Consider the following 15,745-nt stretch of genomic DNA (forward strand, 5'->3'; position numbering starts at 1 on the left):
TTATGAAGTACCTCCTTTACAGGTTCCAAAACTAGCAATACAATCTCAGATAGCCACTTCTACCTGCCTTAGAAGAATTATTTAAGTCCACAAGATAGTGCTATTGATTCTGTAAAATCCCCAAAACAGAAAAGTTTCAGTGGGGTGTCAAGCAATACGAAAAATAGCAATAGGAGCCAACAGTAAACAAACATACCAGTGAACCCAGAGAGAGAAGTGGCATTATTATTACCTTTGAAGATGGCTTTCAGCAGTGCTCCGGCAGTTTTTCCTTTCACTGCCTGATTCTGAAGGAGGTCAGTCAGCTACAAAAAAAGAGAGGAAAAGGTACAAGTCTGGCAACAATTTCCCTATTTGAATGACCTAAACTCCCAATATGAAAAACGCTCATCTGTCAGGATCATATCTTTCAGAAAATCCAGGAATCAAAAATAACATGTATTCACATTATAGCAGGGTGGATCGCAAGATGATACTGGGCCGTCAAGATGAAATTTATTCATACGTTCATTCTACAAACATTTATTAAATATTTAATCAGCACTAGGTATTGAGCTATGTTCTTGGGGATATACACGCATTCAACAAATACTCTTTGAAAAATTTCTTTTTCCTCGGCATTAGGTATACAAGAATGAACAAGACAGACATGACAGTCTGACTCAGTTTACAGTAGGACAGAGAAAAAGGATAACAGGAAAAAAAATCAGAAAAAGAAATGGTTGAAAAGACTGAAATAGACAATAATTGAGAAAAGGGAGGCAACTTCAGCTAGAAGAGTCAGGGAGAAAGCTTCTCTGAGGCGGAGGACATCTCCATATAGAGAATTAGAGGATGAGAAAAAGCTGGTTATGCAAAGTGGGAAAAGGAAGACACTTCAGATGAAGGTATTGTTACACGCAAAGGTCCTGAAGGAGCAAGGAGTCTGGCAAGTTGGATGGCCTGAAAAAAAAAATTTAAAAGACCAATTTGGATGAAAAGTAGTAAGGAAGAGTGGCACAAGATGAATTTCAAGAGAATCAGATGATAAGAATCTTGTAGGCCATGGAAGGAAGTTCAGATTTTTGTCTAAGTGCAATAGAAGTAACTAAAGAGAAGAGAGGGACATGATAGATGTTTAAAAAAAATCAGTCTCCCTACTGTGGTAGAAAATACACTGTGGAAGGGTTTAAGAGTGAAATAGAAATATGTTAGGAGATTGCTACAGTGATCGAGAGAGAGATAATGGCCTACACTGATGTAATCAGAGAAGTCATGAGTTGAACTGTGTTCCCCTCCAAAATTCATGCTTAAGTTCTAATCCCCAGCACCTCAGAATGTGATTTTATTTGGAAACAGGGTCATTGTAGGTGTAATTAGTTAAGGTGAGGTCATATGGGTAGGCCCTAATCCAATATGACTAATGTCCTTAGAAGAATGGCAAACTTGGGACAGAAACACATACACAGCAAGAATGCTATGTGAAGATGAAGGCAGAGACCATGTGTAGGTGACACAAGGCCAGGAATGTCAAAGACTGTCAGCAATCGACCAGAAGCTAGGCAAGCGGCATGAAATGGATAATCACAGCCCTAGTAGGAACCAACAATGTCAACACTGTGATTCTGGACTTCCAGTCCTCAGAACTGTAAAAACAGTAGCTACTGCAGTTTGTAATTACTTTGTAAGATGAAGTACAGATGGTCCCCAACTTAAAACAATGGATGAACTGATGATTTTTCAACTTTACAGTGGTGCAAAAGTGATATACATTCAGTAGGTATTATATTTCAAATTTTTATCCTTTCCTGGGCTAGTGATCAGCTTTGGGATCACAAGGATAAACAACAAATACACATACAACCACTCTGCACCCATGCAACCATTCAGTATTTCACTTTCAGAATAGTATTCAGTAAATTACATGAGATATTCAAGACTTTATTAAAAAACAGGCTGTTGGACGATTTTTCCCAACTGAAGACTAATGCAAGTATTCTTCACACACTGAAAGTAAGGGTAGGCTACGAAGTTTGGCAGGTGTATTAAATGCATTTCTGGTTTACAGTATTTTTCAATGTATAATATTTTCACCTTAAAATGGGTTTATTGGGATATAACCCCATCTTAATTTGAAAATCGGTATACTGAAGATATATTTGAGAGCTTGATCAGGAGGACTTTACCATGGTCTGAATGATTATGTCCCCCAAAATTCATGTGTTGGACTCTTCAGACCCATTATAATGGTATCTGGATGTGGAGACTCTGCGAGGTGAATAGGTATAAGGACAGAACTCCACAAATGGGATTAGGGCTCTTATGAGAGATCCCACAGAGCTCCCAGGTTCCTTCTACCATATGAAGGTACAATAAGAAGCCTGAAACCCAGAAGGGGGCGCTCACTTGACCACACTGGAACCATCATCCAGGACTTTTGGTCTCCAGAACTATGAGAAATAATTGTTATAAGTCACCCAGTCTACTGTATTTTGTTATAGCAGCCTGAATGGACTAAGACAAAGACAGATTTCCTCATGATTTAGAAGTGAAATGGCTGTGGTGATAAAGGAAAAAGAGAAATCAAGCAGAATTCAAATTTTCTGGCTTAAGCAACTAACTGGGTAGATGGTGACACCATTTACTGACATGGTGAAAATTTGGGATTAAGCAAGCATCTAAATCTTTCAGAGGGATTGTTAAAACAGAGACTTCCACTTGCAGTTTCTGATTTAGCAGATCTGATGTGGGGCTCAGAACTACTATTCCTAAGATATCCAAGTGGTAATGTCAAGTTGATAACTGGATATGCCAAAGTAGAGCTCAGAGGAAAGAGGTCAATGGGAACATGTAAGATCATCCAGGGAGAAAATGTAAAGATGAAAAAAGCACAAACATTCAGTGATTAAGCAGCAGCAGCCAGCAAAAACTGAGATAAGGTTGATAATATCCAGACAAAGGACTATCACAGAGGCCAAAACCAATAAAATACTGAATTTGATCTCTTCTACATGTGCCTGCTCTTTCTGACTGGAGTTCATCTCTCCCTTCTTAAATACTTAACAAGGAAATAACTGACTGCTCTGCCTGGAACCTCCAATAGCCCTTGACATAACCCTTAGAGGAGAGGTTCCCAACCAGGGGTTACCCCTTCACCCCCACCCCAGGCAGGGTATACAGGGCAAAGTCTGGAGACATTTTTAGTTGTTATAACTGGAAGGGTGCTGTCACCTAATGGGTGTAGGCCAGGGATGCTATTAAACAACCTACAATGCATAGGACAACCTCCCTCAATAAAGAATTATCCACTTTAAAATACACACAGTGCCAAGGCTGAGAAACCCTGACTCTTCTTGAAAAAATTCAGTTTTAAGAGAAGGCAAAGTGGCATACAGGGAAAAAAACTGGCCCCAGAATCAGAAGACCCAGATATGAATCCTCGCTTTGTCATATATTAGCTTTATAACATCAAGTTATTTAACCTCTGTTATGTGTGTCTACTTCCTGCCTCAAAGCACTGTTAGAAGGACTACACTAGATGGCAGGTAGAGGACCCTGTACAGGTCTAGTGCACAGCAGGCTCTCAACAAATGTTAGCTCTCTTCCACTCCTTCTGTCCTCTACTCCTATTTTGTCTTCCTCCCTCTAGTTACATGATCTGCGGTCTTAGTTTTTTGACCTTATTCTGTTACCTTTTTACTACATTTTAAAATGCAAAAGTAAACTAAGTGTGTATTAGTCACTCAGTCATGTCCGACCCTTTGCGACCCCATGGACTGCAGCCCGTCAGGGTCTTCTGTCCATGGGATTCCCTTAGGCAAGAATATTAGAGTGGGTTAGCCATTCCCAGCTCCAGGGGATCTTCCCCACCGAGAGACTGAATCCAGGTCTCCTGCATTGCAGGCAGATTCTTTACCGTCTGAGGCACCAGAAAAGCTCCAAGTAAGATTAAGTATCCTTGTTACGTTGGAAAGCTTAAAATTTTTTCTTTTAGTGGACAGACTGGAACTACCAAGTTAATGGCACCATCAAAATAGATTTTTTTTGTTTCAAAATAGATTTTTATAAGACAGGACAGTGCTCATTTTCTGTTGTCTGATGCTTCCTCATGATTAGACTGAGTTTATGCATTCTTGGACAGAATACAAGTGATACTGTGTCCTTCTTGGAGTATCACACCTGGAGGCATGTGATACCATCTGTCCTTCACTGGTAGTATGAATCTGATCACCCAGTCAAATGTGTTGCCTTATTTTCCCACTTTATAATTTTTTTTTCCCTCCCTTTGCAAGCAGTATGCAGTTTGTGGAAGAAACTTTAAGACTATGCAAATATCGTGCTCCTCATCTAACTTTCTCTTGTATAATGAAAAAGCCCAGCAGCAACCTCTGATATCAGGTTCTCAAAGTCAGCATCACCAGGTATGACATATCACAAGCCCAGTGATATGACACACAGTGAAAAGGCATGGAGCCATTTCTGTGGTCTTTTTGCTAAGGATGCATGTCCTGAGTCCAATCATGAGACACATCAGACAATCAGCAAAATAATGGATCAAAACTCTTCAGTGTTCTCAAAAGACAGAGAAAGACTGAGGAGCAGTTGCAGATTGCAGAAAATCAGGGGAAAATAACAATTAAGTGCAGTGTAGGATCCTGAGTAGGATTCTGGAACATTAAAAAATCGGGTATCAGTGAAAAAACTACCAGGTAGGGTTCAAATAGTCTTTAGTCTCACTGAAGGTGTTGTACAAATATTAACTTCCTGGTTCGTAAAATTTTACTGAAATTATTATGTAAGATGTTAACACTGGGGAGAGAACTATATGGAAACTCTACTATTTTTACAACTTTTCTGTAAGTCTAAAATCAGTTCAAAATAAAAAGTTCAAAAAACTTCTCCCTGGATTTAGCATCCACTGCTGCTTCTGCCTGATCCAATGTTGATCATGATTGTTGACAAATGATGATTTTCTAACTTTATGGTAAGCAAGAACCTTTCTCACCATTTATTTATTTTTATTATCAATATGGACTCACGGATTTCTTTATATTTCAGTGGTTTATAATTCATAACTGAATTTGATTATTTTGATGTTCACATTTCACCAATGGAAGCCCCTTCAAGCTGTCTTTATCAGGTTTAGGACATCAATGTTATATTTTATAAAAAGCACTTGGAAGCTTTCCTTATGTATGTACATACATTATGTAATATATATGCTCTAAAACAACTTGTGTAGCATTGGGACTATCTAGCTCTTATCTCTGATCTCTAAAGGTTTGGTAGAAGCCTCCTGCAAAACTGTCTGGGCCTGGTATTTTTGTTGAACTGCTAACTTTTTTTCTTTTATGAAAATTGATCTGTTTAAGCACTCCATCTCAAACTGGGTCGATTTCATTAAACTGTATGTTCCCAAGAAATTATACAGTTGTATAAATGTACAGAAATGGCCTTAAGTAGTCCATGTCTCTTCCTCTCCCCCATTTCTTTACATCTATGAATTGTTATCAAATAAACCCTTGTCTTCTAAGGAGAGTGGGCGATAGATGAAGTGGCAGAATTAATTCTAACATGTCCCTTGCATCTGTCATCATGCCTGGCATCTGCTTTTGGCAGAACTTGCTTCCCAATACTCACATCATCTTCTTTCAGGGTTTGAAGAAATTCCTGTAGGCCGTCTGCTGTTTTTTCTGCTGCTAGAGATAAAATTTTCTGGTCCATTGTTGCACACAGCAAGGAACTGAAAAGGAAAAATGTCAAGAGCTGGATGAAACTACCAAAAGTAAACAAATTTGATTTTTTCCCTTCTCTACTTGTTAACTGAGTATTTCAAACATGTTATGTACACAATGGGTACTCAACAGGCTAAGGACTACCAACTGTAGGAGTAGGTGATTCTTAGCCAAACCAAAGAATCTGGAGAATCCCCTGGAATTTCCTTATTAGAAAGCTGTAGTCTAATCAAGTGGTCTCATAATTCAATTGTTCACATTTTCTTTTTTTTTAGTATCTACCCATTATGCTACCTAGAACAAAGCTGTCATTTAACAATATTGCAAATATATACTATTATCTACACATACACAATAAATGAATAAAGCAATAGCACTGCAAATGCATTTATACCAATTAAATGGTATAAAAATAAATGAGAAGTTAACAAGGCTAAGAAATAAATGTGTGCTCAAACATCAAGCAGGCTTCCCAGCAAAGGAAACCTTGAACTGGAATGTAAAGATTAAATTTAGATAGTCACCAGAACCACATGGTACATTATTGGGAAGGAAAGTATTGTCAACAAAGGCATTCATAAAAAATTCCCCGAAAAATTTACTTGGGGAAAATGAGTACGTAGCCTGAGGTAGAGAGTTCAACTAGGGGAGCAGGGAGAAGGAAGGCTAGTAAAAGGGTGGGGATAAACTGTGCAAGATCTTAAATGTCGAATTAAGGAAGTTAGACTTTATCCTGTAAGTAACAGTGACAAAATGTTCTGGAGTAAAAGAGAATCTGACAAGACTGAATCGGTGTTTGAGAAACTAAATATGGCATCAATGCGCAGATTAAAGTAGGGAGGGAATAACAAAGAAAAGCATAGGCTAAGAGGCTACTGGGAGCTATTTTCAGCAGTAGTGACAAAAGCTGATGTTGGTGGCTGACTCTGGAGAGTGCAAAGGAAAGGGTGAAGTGGAAGCACATTACACAGATAGGCTTTAGTGAGTAGTGAGTAGCTATGGGAGTATTACGAGAAGAGGGCAACGCAGACTGGTGGAAAGAAAACCCCTTCCTGTATTTCCTGATGTTTTCAATCTCCCTAAATTATACCATCATCCACCCAGCTGTTGAAACAAGAAACCTGGGCAACATTCTTAACCACTTCACCTTCATCCTCCACAGCCACTACCAAGTCCTGTGTCCCCAAACATCTCTCAAGTCTACTTCTGAAATCCACTACTGCCACATTATTCCAAAGTCACCATCATCTCTCACCAGAACTACTACACAGCTTCCTAACTCATTCCCCACACAGCAGCTAATATGTCTTTGAAACAACAAACCAGATTTGTGACTCATCCTCATCTTAAAAACGATTTGGTGGCTTTCCATTATTAGTCCAAAATCCTGACGTCAGGATATAAAGGTCTGGTCCATGCTAATTCTCTTTCATCACTCTATATGCCAGCTACACTGAACTGCTGAGTCCTTCAAACCCCCAAGTTCCTCCTGCCACAGACAATTTCACATGATTTTCTGTCTGGAACTTATATAAAAATAAATACCCCTTCTTTCATCCCCTGCCCACCAATCTTTTTATTGTTAATTCCTAAAAATCCTTCAGGTCTCAGCTCAATGCCACACTCCTTTACAAGCTCAGTCTAAACACTCCCCTATTACATTCTTTCAAGGCAACTGTAATCTCTCACCATCACCACACTTTTAACATTACACTTATTAGATTAAGAACTACATCTCCCACTCCATCACAAACTCCAGGAGGGCAGCAGGCCATCTCTGGTTTTGTTTATCACTGAATCTCCAAGACTTAGCACAGTACCTGGCTCGTAATAGGTGCCCAATAAGTATTTGTGGGAAAAATGATACTGATCCTCACACCAGTCCTCTGACTGGTGCTATTACTCCCAATTCAGATGAAGATCTTTTGGGATTCAGTGAAATTAAGGAACGTCCCCCACAGTTAGAAGGCTAGTAAGTTGCAGAAGTAGAACTGAAACCTAAGTCTGTCCAACTCCAGACTCCAAAACCCATGCTTTTACCCACTACTGGGGACTCTTACCTACGATTAGCCCCTCTGTTAGGGGCTGAGTGGTAGTAGAGGATTCAGAAAAGGCATACTGACCAAAAGAGACGTCCAACCCTAAAGGGAAGATGCTGAACTCCTTCTATTTCAGCAGGTACATTTGCTAAATTAGTCCTAAGACCAGAATTGAGTAGCACACAGATAGGTGGCTGTTAAGTCCTTGTGCGGATAGCAGACTCCTTGTCAAGAGGCCCTGAGGTTAGTGAGGCACCGCGGAAGGGAGACGCCGCGGGTTTAGCACCCGGGCTTCTCGGAGAGCGAGAAGTAAACACAGAGAAACTATAAAACGAGGCAGCTGGGGATGTGCGCTGTGACCGAGCTACAAAGGCGAAACGGGTTTAGAGAAATGTCTCAGACGGAGGAGCTGAACGCTGAAGGAGAATTTAACGAGAGGGCCAACTGTAGGCCGCCCAAGGAGCGAGAAAAGCTAAAGGCCGCAACCGGAGACACCAGGGCACACTGACTCTTTCGGGCCAAGGAAAACGCCAGAACGCCATTCGGAAGGGGTGCCGTCCTGTCCTCCCAGACCCGTTACCTCCCGGGAGCTGAGTCCCACCTCCCCTGCAGCGCGCGAAGCTCCTCTAGCCGGTCACCTCCACCTCAACGCAGCCACGGAATTCCAAAAAACCCGCTCAACCGGCAGTTTCCGTCCTTCCGTTACCCTGAGCAACGGGTCCCGCCCCCCCGAGGCTTATTTCCGGTACCCGGGAGCTCTTGCTTGGAGCGTACCATTAAGACAACTGGGGAGGGGGGGAACCGTGGAATCCTCGGATGTTCCCACTCAAAGTGGTGGTGGTCGGGGGCACAATCTCTGAACGCTAATTCGGGACCTCAGAACGAGCAGGGGAAGTGTGGCCTGGGCATAGTCACCACGATGTCTTGACTAGTTAAGGCCTTCCTGTGTACTGTTGGGGAAAGGGTCAGTGAGAGAGGAAATGCATCAAGTGATGTTGCATGGGAAGTGCCTGGAAGGCAGAGGAAGGCGTCCTACTCCTTGTGCCAGAGGAGGTGTCAGTTGCCCCAGTAAAGGAAAAATAAACGTTGTGTGCAATTCCTGTTCTGCAGGAATCAAGTCTGTAGCCATTGCAGTCTCTGGTCTCAGTGTGCCTGAGGGGAAAACAGGAAACGTTCTGTGTTTTGAATGGACTGATCCTTAGATAGTGAAGATGCAAATTAAGGAATAATTTAAATGAACCTAGATTCTTGCATTCATTGGAAGGACTGATGCTGAAGCTGAAGTTCCAATACTTTGGCCACCTGTTGCGCATACCGACTCATTGGAAAAGACCCTGATGCAGGGAAAGATTGAGGGCAAGAGAAGAAGGGGGTAACAGAGGATGAGATGGCTGGCTGGCTTCTCTGACTCAATGGACATGAGTTTGAGCAAACTCCAGAAGATATTGAAAGACAGGGAAGCCTGATGTACTGCAGTTCATGGGGTCGCAAAGAGTCTGTCGCAACTGAGCAACGGAACAAGATTCTTGCATCTTCCTACACATAGAAGAGCATTTAAGTCATTAACTTGAAATGGCTGGGTTTTTGTGTATGATCAGTTATCTTTTGATGTTCAATTTGATGGATGGATTTCCCACCCATCCACCCGCTGCAAAAAAATCTCATATATATATCCTCCCTTAAGGGCTAGGCTGTTTCCTGGGTTATCATGCTGTGTAAGGTCCCTGGATAAAACTTAACTCACTTTTAGGTTGTGTATTTTTCTTTCAGTGGACAGTCCTAAGATGTAAGTCCCATTTGGCTAGGGGGGTTATTGCATGCAAAACCTCAGCATTTAGCACAAAGCCTGAGCTACAGTCTATGAAGTCTCAAGAGTCAGACAAGACTTGCAACTAAACCACCACCACTGGCAAAGCAGTAAATATTTGTAAAACAAACAACTGACAGTAGAACAAAGAGCAATGGAGGGGAGGTTTGAGAGCCTGGGTTAGGTTGAAGGGGCAGCCTGTGCAAAGGGTCTGATGGCAACAAGAAATCAAGCCCCTGGCTGGCTCAGGTGCTTTGGATGGAGGTGGAAAAGCAGTCTTTTTCACATCAGGAGCAAGTGGGGAATGGATCAATGGGAAGGGCATTATTGTATTCACCTTGCAGAACGATATTCCTGGCAGGTGAGTGCTGCAGAGATTACTCAAAAGAGATGATGGAGGTGAGGAAGACTGAAGTCAGGATCCCCTTAGGAGGCTCTAAATTGTCCTGAACAAAGGTGGTGGTGGCCCAGGCTTGGGAAAAGGTGGGAGGTGTTGAGGAATACTCAGGCTTGAGTGACAGGGGTGGAAGTGGGTGATACTGCCAATGAACTGACACACAGGGAAGGGTGCAAGTTTGAGGGTGATGATTTGGCTTTTAGACTTGGACTTGCCAAGTGTGAGACCACGGGATGGCATTGGAAGGAATGCTAAGATCGGGGGTTATTCAGTCTGGAGACTGACTCCCAGTCCCCAGGAGCAGAATGGATCTACTTGGCCAGTTCTGGAAGAAATATAGCTGCTGGAAGAGAACGATGCCTCTCAGCTGTCTACTACTTGCTCACGACCCTTCGTAAGCACTTTATTACTTCTACCATATTCCTGGCCCAGTGTTGAGCTGTGATGTGTGGCTAAAGTGGGCTTCCCTGGTGGCTCAAATGGTTAAGAACTCACCTACAATGCAGGGACCTGGGTTTGATTCCTGGGTCAGGAAGATCCCCTGGAAAAGGGAATGGCAACCCATGCCAGTATTCTTGCCTGGAGAATCCCATGAAAAGAGGAACCTCGCAGGCTACAGTCTGTGGAGTTCCAAAGAGTCAGACACGACTGAGCAACTAAACACACAAACACATGTAGCTAAAGCACAGCAGCTGAGTTGGAAGATTATTCCTGAGGGGACTCCCTTAGCTTTCCAAGGAAGAGAATTGACCTCATGTTCTCCCCACAAAACCACCCTTCCAGGATGCTTCTGGGGAAGGGCCAGTAGCCGTGAATTTGTAGCAGCTGTGTCTGTGTAGCTCAGACAGGCTCGTTTTCAGCTTCCATTTTTGCATTCCCAGGCACACTTGCTGCATTGCCTATGTAAGGACAATGACAACTAGAGGGTCTTGCCTCCCCTTTTTGCATGAATGTATCATCTGTATTTCCTATTAGTGCTCATGGGTGTTACGTATGCAAAGGACAAGAACAGACTTAGACTCGTGACAGTATTTTCTACCCTGGTGCAAATTTCCTTACTAAGCAACAAATCTTACCCATCTGCTTCAACCGCCCAGCCTCCATACACTGGGCAGCTAGGTGTACACTGATTCTAGAAAATACAGCCAGTTAAAAACAGGTTTGCAATGTTGGGACCACATGATTTTCAGACCTGGTTCATGTTTGGGTAATAATATTATAGCTGCTGCTATTTGCAGGGCTCCAGAGAAAAAGTACAAATGGAGGCCCCCTGTCATTTCCCACTCAGTCCTGCAGTGTAAGGGCCTTCGTATATGCCTGCACATGGACACTCAGTCTGAAAACCCACACCACGTCTCTCTCTGAAAGCTGCCCTTGGCTACCCTTGACTACTTCTGGGCCCAGGGCTATACACACTAACAGGTCCACTCTGAGAAGGGTGAACTTAGGAAGAAGCTGTATAGACTGAGGAACTGAGCTTGGAGATGTTTGGGAAGGTACCCTGAGCATGGTCTAAAGGAGGGTATGTGGGCTTCAGAGGATATACCCTTCAAGTTCCTTGGACTCTTCATCATCAAAGAAGGGGGCCATCGAGGCACCACTAAGCCCAGGCACTCCAGTTGTCTGGGTTTAAGGATGACATTGCTTGAGGGAATAATCAAAGTAGCATGTAAAAAAAACCTTTTTTTTTTTAAAAAGGGGGAGCTTCTTTGGTAGCTCAGTGGTAAAGAATCCACCTGACAATGCAGGAGACATGGGTTTGATCCCTGATCCTGGAAGATCCCACATGCCACAGAGCAACTAAGCCAATGCACCAAAACATTTGGACACCCAAATGTCCACCAACAGATGAATGGATAAACAGAATGTGGTATATCCATAAGGTGAAATACTATTCAGCCATAAAAAGGGAATGAAATCCTGTCACATGCTACTACATGGATGAACCCACAGGACATGTTAAGTGAAATAAGCCAGTCACAAAAAGACAAACACTGTATGATTCCACTCATATGAGATATCTTAAGGAGACAAACTCCAAGAAAAGAGAAATTAGAATGGAAGGGGCTTCCCTGGCAGTCTGGTGGTTAGGACTCTGAGCTTCCACTGCAGGGAATTCGGGTTCAATTAGGTCCCAGTTGGGGACCTAAGATACCACATGCTGTGCAGCACACACACACAAAATAAAGTAGATGGTGGTTTCCAGGGGCTGGGGAGAGGGGGGGATTTGGGAGCTGCTGTTTAATAGGTATAGAGTTTCAGTTTTATAAGATGAAAAGTTCTGAAGATCTGTTTCTCAATAATGTGAATGTACTTAACACTACTGAAGTGTATACTTAAAAATGGCCAAGATTTGAAAAAGATATTACTATCTGGGAAGTCCACAGGATTATTAAGAAGAACCAGCTGAATTCATTCTGAAGAAATTCTGGTTTAGAAGGGCTTAAGTTCAGAGATTTAACAGCTCACTGTTTGTATTCCCAGTGTCTGGAAAGGTGGCACATAGTGGGTGCTTCAGATATTTTTTTTTTTTAATTGAATTTTTTATTAGAAAAAAATGCCCTATTTTATAGATCACCATTTATGAGAATTTGTTAAATGGGTGCAAAGTTATGAACACATCCTTAGAAAAATAGGTTTTTAAATTATTTCAATGAAATAAATTTCAAAATGAAAATTTTGACTTAGGGACTTCCCTGGTGATCTCATGCATGTGTAGTCGCTTCAGTTGTGTCCAACTCTGCAACCTCAGGGACCATAGCCAGCCAGGCTCCTCTGTCCATGGGATTTTCTCAGCAAGAATCCTTGAGTAGGTTGCCATGCTCTCCTCCAGGATATCTTTCCAATCCAGGGATTGAAACCTTGTCTCCTGAATTGCAGGCAGATTCTTTACCACTGAGCCAACAGGAAAGCCCCTCTGGGGGCCTAGTGGTTAAGAACTTGGCTCGAAATACAACAGGCACAGGTTCAATCTCCAATCAGGGAACAAAGATCCTGCAAGCCTTGCAGTGTGGCCAAAAAAAAAAAAAGAGTTACCATAAGATCCAGCAATCCCACTCCTGGGCATACATCCAGGCAAAACTATAATTTAAAATGATACATGCACCCAAATGTTCATTGCAGCACTATTTATGATAGCCAAGACATGAAAGCAATGTAAATGCCCATCAACAGATGAATGGATAAAGAAGATGTGGTACATACATATTAATACAATGGAATATTAGCCATAAATAGAATGAAATAATGCCATTTGCAGCAACATGGATGAATTGAGAGATTATCATACCAAATTAAATAGGCCAGGCAAAACCAATATCACTTATATGTGGAATCTTAAAAACAAAAGTTTCAAATGAACTTATTTACAAAACAGAGGTAGACCCACAGACATAGAAAACAAACTTACAGTTACCAAAGGGGAAAGAGGGAGGGAGGATAAATGAGGGGTTGGGGATTAACATATACACACTACTGCACATAAAATAAATAATCACCAAGGACCCACTGTATAGCACAGGGAATATACTCAACATTTTGTAATAACCTATAAAGGAAAATAATTTGGAAAAGAATGTATATATATATATATATATATATATATATATATAGGCTTCCCTGGTGGCTCAGTGGTAAAGAATCCACCTGCCAACACAGGAGACACAAGTTCAATCCTTGGGTTGGGAAGATCCGTTGAAGAAGGAAGTGCAACCCACTCCAGTGTTCTTGCCTAGGAAATCCCATGGACTGGGCTACAGTCCATGGGGTCACAAAAGAGTTGGACATGACTTAGCGACTAAACAACTATATATATATATATATATATATATATGAATCACTTTGCTTTACACCTGAAACTAATACATTATAAATCAACTATTCTTCAATTTGAAAAAAAAGAAAAAGCCACTGTCACCAATCTCAAGGCTTCAACACAGCCAATCTTCCTTAATAAGTTTAACCATTTTTCTTCATGAAGATTATTTCAAAGTTTCCTATCTCCTCCTTTACTCTCAGCAGATGACCTGAACTTTATACCAAATCTTTAAACTCACAGTCATCAGCACAAATTCTTCTCTTTGGCTTCTTGTAGTGACGAGAGAGTGTTCGACCAAACTGACTGTGTCCAGGACTTCTGCTGGAGCACTGAATCCTACTCTCTCCCATCTTCTCAGCAAGAAACTCACGCACTGCCACTTCCCCTTCTCTGAACATGGTCACTGTTGTTGTTCAGTCGCTCGGTTGTGTCCTTCTCTTTCCCACCCCATGACTGCAGCACGCCAGGCTTCCCTGTCCTTCGCTATCTCCCAGAGCTTGCTCAAACTCATCTTTAACCTCTCCCTTTCTATGGCTTCCTTCCTATAAACACTGCCATGACAAGATATCATAGACTGGGTGGCTTAAACAAGAGACATTTTTTTCTCACAGTTCTGGAGGCTGAAAACTTGAGATCAAGGGGCTAGCATGGTCAAGTTCTGGTGAGGACCCTCTTCCTGGCTTGCAGATGGCCAATTTCTCATTGTGTGCTTGAGGCCTTTCTCCATGTATTCGCATGGAGAGAGAGAGCAGCTTGGTCTGGGTCTTCTTCCTCTTCTAAATAAAAGCATTAATCCCATGACGAGGACCCCACCAGCAAGATCTTATCTAAATCTAATCACCTGTCAGAAGATCTGCCTCTTAATACCAACACATTGAGGGTTGGACTTCAGTATAAGAACCTGGTGGGAGACACAAACATCCAGTCCATAGCAAATACTTGTGTCTTTTTCTTTAGTAGTGGGAGTTAAAACCAACCTGCCATCTGAAAGCACAAAGTGGGTTTTCCCTGTATTGTTGTGTGGCATGCGCGTTCAGTCATGTCCGACTCTTTGCGACCCCATGGACTGTACCAGGCTCCTCTGTCCATGGAATTTTCCTGGTAAGAATACTGGAGTGGGTTGCCATTTCCTACTCCAGGGGATCTTCCTGACCCAGGTATCAAACCCAAGTTGCCTGCAACTCCTGCATTGTAGGTGGATTCTTTACTGCTGAGTCGCCACATATTGTTAAACCTACTAATTTGAAAATACTCTTTGAACAACATATTGGTTGATTTTACTCTTCTACTTCTTGTAACTTTCATCTCTGGCACCTCCTTCTCCCCCACTGCCACAGGGCAGACCCTTTTTCATGGGATGAATGAGCATACCTCTTGGAAAAACTGGGGCTTTTTTTTTTAATTAAGATTTTTAAATTTATTTTTAATTGAAGTATAAATGCTTTACAGAATTGTGCTGGTTTCTGCCAAACATCAGCATTAATCAGCCATAGGTATACATATGTCCCCTCCCTCTTGAACCTCCCTTCCCATCCCACCCCTCTAGGTCTTTAGAGAGCCTGGTTTGAGTTCCCTGAGTCAAACTGCAAATACCCATTGGCTGTCTGTTTTACATATGGTAATGTATGTTTCTAAGTTACTCCCTTCATATATCCCACCCTCTCTTCTCCCCCGTGTCCATAAATCTGTTCTCTATGTCTATGTCTAAGAACAGGAGCTTTTTATTATTTATTTTTAATTATTATTATTACTTTTTTGGCTACACTATGCAGCTTGCAGGATCTTTAGTTCCCTGACCAGGGATTGAACCAGTGCCCATGGCAGTGGAAGCATGGAGTCTTAACCACCGGACCGCCAGGGAATTCTGTGGAGATTTATAGAGCACAAGGTGACTGCCAGTCCTTGCGGGTCAGCCCACACTAGTTGAGGGACTCTTATTACCACTGTGTAATTTTAAGGAAGGTGTAGAAT

At 42.0% G+C, this 15,745-nt stretch overlaps 1 protein-coding gene across 4 annotated transcripts in view; it reads right to left on the bottom strand.

Annotated features, from left to right (window-relative positions):
• FANCI (FA complementation group I) overlaps positions 1-8,472 on the bottom strand; it is a 66,498-nt gene extending 58,026 nt beyond the window's left edge. For 2 of the 4 annotated variants that reach the window (XM_070478358.1, XM_020909365.2), the window contains exons 1-3: positions 8,355-8,472; positions 5,620-5,722; positions 233-305 (exon numbers count right to left, since the gene is read on the bottom strand). In XM_070478358.1, the coding sequence (XP_070334459.1) occupies positions 233-305; positions 5,620-5,703 (157 nt within the window). In that variant the 5' untranslated portion in view covers positions 5,704-5,722; positions 8,355-8,472. Of the gene's footprint in view, positions 1-232; positions 306-5,619; positions 5,723-8,262 lie in introns of all 4 variants that reach the window. The other 2 variants (XM_020909367.2, XM_020909366.2) reach the window with 2 other exon arrangements.
• Between the last annotated feature and the right edge of the window lie 7,273 nt (positions 8,473-15,745).

The sequence above is a fragment of the Odocoileus virginianus genome, chromosome 16, assembly GCF_023699985.2.
Source record: "Odocoileus virginianus isolate 20LAN1187 ecotype Illinois chromosome 16, Ovbor_1.2, whole genome shotgun sequence".
NCBI classification, from domain to species: Eukaryota; Metazoa; Chordata; class Mammalia; order Artiodactyla; family Cervidae; genus Odocoileus; species Odocoileus virginianus.